General features: G+C 40.3%; 1 protein-coding gene across 1 annotated transcript in view; it reads left to right on the forward strand.

Annotated features, from left to right (window-relative positions):
• Positions 1–53: 53 nt before the first annotated feature.
• Positions 54–8,338, forward strand: part of GNL3 (guanine nucleotide binding protein-like 3 (nucleolar)) — a gene marked incomplete at its 5' end in the record, with an annotated part of 8,534 nt that continues 249 nt past the window's right edge. Inside the window, 12 exons of the mRNA XM_009698905.1 lie at positions 54–112; positions 470–607; positions 1,274–1,393; positions 1,552–1,635; positions 2,158–2,293; positions 3,214–3,317; positions 4,286–4,421; positions 4,947–5,034; positions 5,411–5,594; positions 6,239–6,381; positions 7,102–7,238; positions 7,796–8,056. Of these exons, the coding sequence (XP_009697207.1) occupies positions 54–112; positions 470–607; positions 1,274–1,393; positions 1,552–1,635; positions 2,158–2,293; positions 3,214–3,317; positions 4,286–4,421; positions 4,947–5,034; positions 5,411–5,594; positions 6,239–6,381; positions 7,102–7,238; positions 7,796–8,056 (1,590 nt within the window). The remainder of the gene's footprint in view (positions 113–469; positions 608–1,273; positions 1,394–1,551; positions 1,636–2,157; positions 2,294–3,213; positions 3,318–4,285; positions 4,422–4,946; positions 5,035–5,410; positions 5,595–6,238; positions 6,382–7,101; positions 7,239–7,795; positions 8,057–8,338) is intronic.

Here is an 8,338-nt window from a genome sequence, read left to right on the forward strand (position 1 = left end):
CGGGGACGGGTGAGCCGCGAGGAGCCGGCGCTGACGGGCGCGGTGCGTTGCAGAGCTGAAGAAAGCCAGCAAGAGGCTGACCTGCCACAAGCGTTACAAGATCCAGAAGAAGGTGAGTCCCGGCGGGCTGCTAAAAGCATTTTTTATGTATTATTATAGAAACACGTTGTACGTATACATGTACACGATCAGGATGTTATAGCGAGTGTTACGGAGTCTGGACTATAGTGAGGAAGTTGCTTTCCAATTACCATTGGCCGAAGAGTGATACTTTTTTACATCGTTATATTTTGCATTATTTCGGGCTGGTATGTTCAGTTGTAGCTTTACGATGAGACGTTATGCAGTCAAAACACTTCAGTCTAAAGTCATAAACGTACCATTTTTTACTGTGTATCTGTAAATAGGAGGGATACATCTCTTTTTTTTTTGCCTTAGACTGAGAAAATATTCTTGTTCCTGTCTTCAGATCAGAGAACACCACCGAAAAGTCAGGAAGGAGGCCAAAAAACGTGGACGCAAAAAGCCCAAGAAAGATCCCGGTGTCCCTAGTGCTGCACCATTTAAGGAAGAGCTTCTACGGGAAGCTGAGCAAAGAAAGCAGAGGGTAAAATGCAGTTTGTGCTAAAGAGGACAAGAATTGAGACCGTTCTGATGTTCAAGGAAACTTGGTGTCCATGTCTGTGCACATGTGCGCACCCAGATGTTCAATCGTGGTAGATTGTAAATGGTCCTAGTAGACCTGTACTTTGGAAAAATAATATCTTTATTCCCAGCATTATACAATGTGTAACAATTTGCTTTTTTATTTTTAACCTTCATTTCATCATTGTGTGTATAAACATGCTGGAGGTGTGATTTCTAACATAATCTGAATTGCCTGTGATGCTAAGATAGATCAATGTCCCATCAGAATGCTGAAAGTTAAGTCTTGGCATTATGTCATTATACAGAAAATAAGGATCTGCTGTCTGCAGCGTGGAGTAATGTGGCATGAGAGCAGCACCCTTATCAGTTGTAATGTGGTTGCTGCATGGCTGTTATTTTGGGGACTAGCTAATGGATCTATTGCCTCTGGTTTTGAGGCAATTGAAGGCAACAGTATTCTTTTTAGGGTAGGATGCAAAAAAATTTCCCAGTGTCACTTGGACAGCCATGACTTCTAAGCTGTCTCAGGAACATTGGTCAGAAATAAGTAAATGGGGAGAAAGAACAGTCTTCCTTACAGCCTTCAGATATGCTTTATTTGGCTTGGGTTTTTGTTTGCAATCAGCTTGAAGAACTAAAACAAAAGCAGAAGCTCAACAGACAGAAAGAACATGAAAAGAAGAGGAAGCTTGAAGCTAAAAAGAATGCAGCCAAAATCAAGGAAAAAGCAGAGGGAAAGGTAGGTGTCTGGTATGATTTTGACTCTTTGAAACTTATGGAAGCGATAAAAGTAATCCTGAAACTACGTCTTCTTAAGCAGTATGTTAACGTGTTACGTTTTCATGCTGTATAATACACTAATTCTCAGTTAAATCATTCCCTGTCATTTTTATTTGCGTTCAGGAATCCTCTGGCAAATCTAAAGCAAAGACTAACAAACTGCTGGATAAAAATTCAAAGAAGTCATTCTGCAGGGAGCTCAAGAAGGTGAGACACTTCAACTATTTTTATATAATTTGATGAGAGTCAGCAATGAGACCACTTGTTATTTTCCTTTGTTGCATTATTGTGCAGCTGCTAGAGAGTGTAAAGGTTGCTTGTGATAAACTTCAACACTGAAGTAAGGGATTTTACGACAGAAACTCTGAAGGTTTCAGTCTTGACTGGTGTGAAGTACTGCACCAGCCAGCACTTCGAGGCGTTAGACTTCTTGGGCCAATGTCAGTACATACTGAGTCATCAAAGAGCTCTTGTAGTAATGAGGTACTAGTGTCTAAGGATTTCTTGCTTTGGAGGAAAAAGATGAAAATTGCTTCAGTTTTGTGGTTAGTAGTTCAGAAGAAAGGTGCTCAAACAAGAACAATTGTATGAAATCTCACCAATCATTCTGTGAAATTCAACCATAACTGTTGTACACCACAGCTATTCCAGAATTGTTATCTGTCAAATGGCCTATCATGTCTTATTTGACAGTCTTCTCTCTTTCTTTTTTTTTATTTCATAACCTAGGTGATTGAGGCCTCAGATGTGGTTCTAGAGGTTTTAGATGCAAGAGATCCAATGGGCTGCCGGTGTCCTCAACTGGAACAACTTGTAACTTGCTCTGGAGGAGACAAAAAGCTCCTGTTGGTTCTGAACAAAATTGGTAAGCAGCACAGGTTTTCTTGAAGTGTTACTTGGTCACTGTGTAGTTCTGTGGTAGGTGAGCTATGAAGAAGATTTTTAAAGGAATCTGAGATTCCACTGAAGACATAAGATCCAACTCTGAGCTCGCTGCCCTACTGAAGGGGTCACATGTCCTCCACCTTTTAGTCTAGTTTGCTAAGAAAACACCACAGACAGGTAAATGCACATTAGCCTCTTTCTTTTGCAGTAACTTCTGAACGCATTGGCCACTCCTCAGCCAAATTTGACGGAAGTTAAAGATCTTACAATTTTTAACGTTTTTTGTGAACGTAGGTGAGTAGGCAGTGGTCACGATGCTGGTCCCCACTGAGGCAGTTGTGAGTTAAGGATCAGCAAATGAAATGAATGCAGTAGTTGGATTTGAAATTTGGCTTTGGGAAGTATTTTCTCTCTTCCATTGCTCTATGAAAGAATCTACACAAAAGCAGATGAAACCAGCTAAAGAGTCTGGAATTTACTGGCAGCAGCAAAAAAAAAAAAAAAAAAAACAAACAAGGAAAATACTAAAAGTGACAGCAGGAGCTAGGGGAACTTTGTATTAGAGTAGCCTTTCTAGGGATGATGGGATAATCCTTCACAGAACATCACTCTGTACCATACAAAGTCTCCTACCAAGACCCCAGGATTAAAAACCTGATACAGGGGCCAAAAATGTAGTTGTGGTATGTTCTGCTTGAGGCAGAAAATAAAGACTAAAATTTGCAACGCTGGGTGCCTTTGGTGAATATACCCAGTACTTCACTAGAGTTTTCAGCCAAACATTATTTGTCATAAAGAAACATACTAAATACGTCCTGGTTCCTGATTCCATGTTAGATTTCCTCCACACAATGACATTTAAGATTCATAGGAGTGAAAGGACTGTGCTCTTTTTTCCAGATTTAGTGCCAAAGGAGAATGTAGAGAAATGGTTGAATTATTTGAAGAAGGAGTTTCCAACGGTTGCTTTTAAATCAGCAACGATGATGAAGGACAGGACTATGGTAAGAGCAGGCTATCTCATGACTAAGTCGTATGCGTTTGCGATCATACGTGTTGAAACATGTTGAGAAACAGCAACTTCTGTTCTTTAAAATTCCTTTTCCCCTTGTTTGATTATAGTCTGTGACTGATGGATATGCCTTTGCACTTTGACTAAGCTTTGTGGCACAGTGGGGAAAATATTGCTGTTGAAACATGTATTGTTATTTGTGCCCAGGATGCTGGACTAGAGTAAAAGCAAGTCTGTTTTTTCCTGTAAGAAGGATGGTGAGGGGAGGAAAATGAGGAATTTTTCATCTTCTACATAGGATGGTTGCACTGGTTACATTTGAATTGTTTTGTAGGTAAAGTGATGTAGTCTATACTACTGCATTCACCCCTGACTGTGACCATCAATAAAGGTAGCACCTGACATTATTTCATGAAGAGTATAAAGGGATTAGCTCCCTGTGTCCTAGTCTCAACTCTTTGAAGATGTTCGTTTGAGTTGTACGTGTATTAATACATAATGCTTCAGATGTCTGAACCCTGATAACAGCACAGTGAAATAGGCCCTCCTGTGAAATGGTGCAGAAACTGCAACACAGAGAGCAGGTTTTGAAATCCTTCAAAAAAATGGAAGTCTTTTGAGTGAATGTGCAGATTTAAGGATTCTGCCATCTGAGCGTACATGGTTATTTTATGGTCGCACAACATATATGCAGTACAGCCTGAACTGAAATCACAAGCCATTTAAGTCAGTTCACATTCCTTTTTCTCTTAGTAGTTGATGGCTACCATTTTCACTGTAACTTAACTGATTAGCCAATTTCTTCTTAAGCTAATTTCTTCTGTTCAGAAGAACACAGTAACATCATCTAATAGAGGATAGCAGTTGGAAACGTTACAGTAGATAAATAAATCTAAGCATACATATTTATCTTCCTGAATAGCTCCTGACTATGGGTTTTTTTGCCTTTGAATCTTGTAGCCGGAACAGTTCACAAAAAGACGGGCACGTGTTGGTTTAGTAGGAACCACTCAAAGTTTTGGAAGCAAATGCCTTTTGAAACTTCTTCAAGAGTACGGCAAGACTCAAAACAAAGCCATTCAGGTTGGGGTAGTAGGTAAGCATTTGGAGAGACAGGAGGAGTTTCCTCCTGCCATAAAACTTTGGTATCCTGTATTATAAATTGAGTAAAACAACTTAACACATGACTTACTAATGGGCTTTCTAGCAATTGTTCTTACTTTCATCTAAGACTTACTATTGTAGTACTTCAGTTGACAGCAATCTATGTTGCACTTACACTACATGCATGTATGTGATCTGTGGAAGGCACATTGTGTGAGGCCTTAGCTGATTCATCAGCCTAGGGAAACAAGAGAAGCAGGTTACATACCATGCAGCTTGCACTGTCTTCCTCCCACCTTGTAAGATTTGTGGTGTTACATTCAGTGGTTTTATTATCAGTGTGAGAAATGAGGATACAGACTCTGTCTTACTTCCGCAGTGAAGACTTCAGATCCAACTCTGATCTTACACTGAAGATGTACTTTACCAAAGACACCTGGAAGAAGCAGTTTTGATCAGTGTTACACAGGCTGAGTTTTCTTATTTAACTTAAAAGGATTTATGTGGTTTTCTTCAGGTTTCCCTAATGTGGGAAAGAGCAGCATAATCAACAGTCTTAAAGGAGTTCGTGCTTGCAATGTTGGCCTAGCAAGAGGTGTTACCAAGTAAGCAGAATCTGATAAAAGCCATTCATTTTCCTGTTTGTTGTTGTGTTCTGATTACCTTGAGTTTATTTGCGTACAATTTCCATCCCTTAGGGGCAAAGTATACCCCTATGTGCAGTTTTAGGTGCACATTTCAATTTGACAGGATGAAAGATACTGATCTGTGTGGTGCAAGCTGTCACGAGAGAATACAGTGTATTGCTCTTTTCGTACATTTAGATTTCTGTCCTACGCAAAGCATATGATGGAAAACTCTGAAACTGACTCTGTATGAAGTGCATTCAGTCCAACGCTGAGCTTTGTGTCTTGCATCCCTCACCACTACCAGTCCTTTGCTAGTTGATTATCTACTCACAGTGCGTTTCTCTCTGAATAGGTCCATGCAAATTGTGCACGTTGATAAACAGACAAAGATGTTAGACAGTCCAAGTATAATTGCAGATCCTTCCAACAGTGTCCTGGCTCTGGCCTTGAGAAGTATCATAGACACTGAAGACTCAGGCTCAGCAGATGTGCTTGAAGGAGTAGATGCCATTCTAAATCACTGCAGTAAACAGCAGGTGAGCTCCATCTTTTTCCACATCTCTCATTGCATTTGACTTCTCTCTAGGTTTCTTAGGCCACTAAAGAAAGTTCGTTTCACTTCAGCTAATTCTGGTAGCTTTTGCACTGCTTTCCCCTAACCGTACAGAGTGGCAACGCCAAGTGTGATCCTTCATCCTTATAAACGGAAGGCAGAAACAGTATGCCACGATCCTATCAGCCAGTCTGTTCTCCCAATAACTTTTCTGATTTTTTTAAAAAAATTGCTTTTAAGATCTCATCACAGTATCACAGAGTGAAAAATGAAGATATTCTGACTGCTTCCTATTACTACAGTGAAGACCTCAGATCCAACTCTGATTTCACTCTAGTTTCAAGTAGATTAACCTAACCCTAATGCCCACTCAGTTTTGTGATAGCTGTGTTTTCACAAACCAGCATGCTGTCTCTATATGCCCACTAGCATGGGTGAATGGCAGATGAATTTGTTAATGAAGTAGGCATTTTACTTTTTAATGTTTACTTCCACATGCAAGAGAAAACCAGCTCTTCACGTACTTGTTCGCCCTCATTGTAATCCAATTTGATTTGCTGTTTTATTCCTGAAACTAAGAGAAAAGTGGGTATGTCTTTCTGAATGAACCATTTTCTGTTGCACTAGGTAATGATGCACTATAGTATCCCAGATTTCAGGAACACTGAAGAGTTTTTAACTATACTTGCTCAGAAAAGGGGTATGCTGAAAAAGGGAGGTGTTCCTGACACAGAAAATATAGCTAAATTACTACTCTGTGACTGGACAGGGTACGTATACTATGAATTTTCCTTTATGCTGCTCACCTTTTTCATATTGTTAATCCAGCACAGCAGAAGCTGTGAGTCCTGAGAAGTACTTAGAAAGGAGAGGCTGCTTCCCCCCCCGCCCCCGCCCCCATCTTTCTCACATTTTACTTTGGCTAACAGATTTAGAGATTGCCATCCATGGATAACTTTCTAAAGTAGCGAAGGATACATGGAAAGAGTCAAAGCATGTTGCACATTGCTCCATAGACAGTTTGCTGACTTCTGCTATAACTGTTAGGGGAATTTGCCTTCCTCTCAAATACTGAGTCCATGTAGTCCTCTTCTACAGACAGGAAAGATACGGCAAATTTTCTGTGGAAATTTATAGTCGTTCCTATATTCTGAGGGTAGGAATAAATGTAATTCAGAATCAGTAATTCAGTGTGACTATTTCCCTTGCTCAAGTGGTTCAGCACTTTTACAGCTCATGATTTTACAGGGAGATGATTTGTGGTGACAAGGTATGCCCTTTTTCCTCTCAGGAGTGGGCTATCCACTTAATACTGTTATTGACAACTTCAGAGTCAAATTTAAATAGATATTTAACTGCTGTTAAACAGATGATAATAAACTAGTAGTTAGGTTGAGGAGTTTGAAAGGTTTGTGCTCGGGTTTATTTTTAAATACAGTGATCTGTGTTATCTTTGGTTGTTTTTTAATGCTGATGTTTTATTTGATCAGAGCTAAAATAAGCTACCACTCACAACCTCCAGGATCTCAGAGACCGCCACCATATCTTACAGAAGCCAAAATCGCTGAAATGCAGGAGTACTTTAATTTAAAGAACCTAGAAGAAGAAAACAACAACACTCTTCAAGGTAGGACTTTTACTGTAATGCACTGCTACCATTAAGAGTGGTAGTAGTAGTTTTAATGGGACGTTTTGAATGGAAATGCTCCTGGAGTTTATATGATAGCTTTACCAAGATGCAGCGGATATGAACCTTTTAAGAAAGAAATGGATTCTGATGCAACAGAACAGTGCATCTGTGTGTTGTCTTAACACAAATTACCCCTGCTAGCTCTTAGTTTCTCCTCAGCTGACCTGACCTAATCCTCCTAAATAGGAAACGGGAAAAGAACGTTGAAGAGCACATACACACTGGCTAATCAGGCCAAGAAAATACATTCAGTACAATCTATACTCAAATCCAAGTCTTTCAGCTCCTAGCAGCCTTCTGTAGATGCCGCAGGGAAAGCTATTCTCAGAGAATTGTCCTTTGTTCTACTTGCTTATGTGGGAGTGCTGTGTTGTGGAAGGGAGGGGGCAGGACTTTTTTCCTAGCCCTGACCTAAAATGGCTGTCCTCTTGGGCATAGGCATTACATCTGGTTCTGTCTAACAGTGACTTAGACATTTCCTATGTTTTTCCCAGCTTTAAAATACCCCAGTCCAGCAAGCAGCATCATTTTCCAGTCGGCTGGTATGGCAAATGGGACAATAGAGGAACATAAAGTGATGGAGGAAGCATCAGAGTGGGAAAACGTGGAAACAGGCGAGGAGAAGGAGGAGGAAGAGGAGGATTTCACAGAAAGTGATGATGATGAAGACTACATGGAAGAAGAAGAAAAGCATGTCGAAGAGGTAAATCAGGGTTTCATTAGGCTGCTTCTATCTGTTGAGATCCTGGCACCAAGTACCCAGTCAGTATCCTGCTGTATGCTGAGAACATGCAGGCACTGTGGAGCCACCAGGAGTAATCAAAAAGCCTTTCTCATGGAGATAAGGGTTGGGCTTTTTTCTTAATTAAGGAAACAACATTGTTCTAAGTCAGTCCTAAGGCACTGTGTTCCTGACCAACTATACAAGGGGATATCCATGCTATCATCAGTCTCTGTTAGGTTTCAGTTGCATGGGAGACTTCATTATTGATGTCTGAATAAACACATGTGTCTAACCTCTCTGGCTTGTAGGAAAG

This window comes from Cariama cristata, unplaced genomic scaffold (assembly GCF_000690535.1).
Source record: "Cariama cristata isolate BGI_N322 unplaced genomic scaffold, ASM69053v1 scaffold43164, whole genome shotgun sequence".
NCBI lineage: Eukaryota > Metazoa > Chordata > Aves > Cariamiformes > Cariamidae > Cariama > Cariama cristata.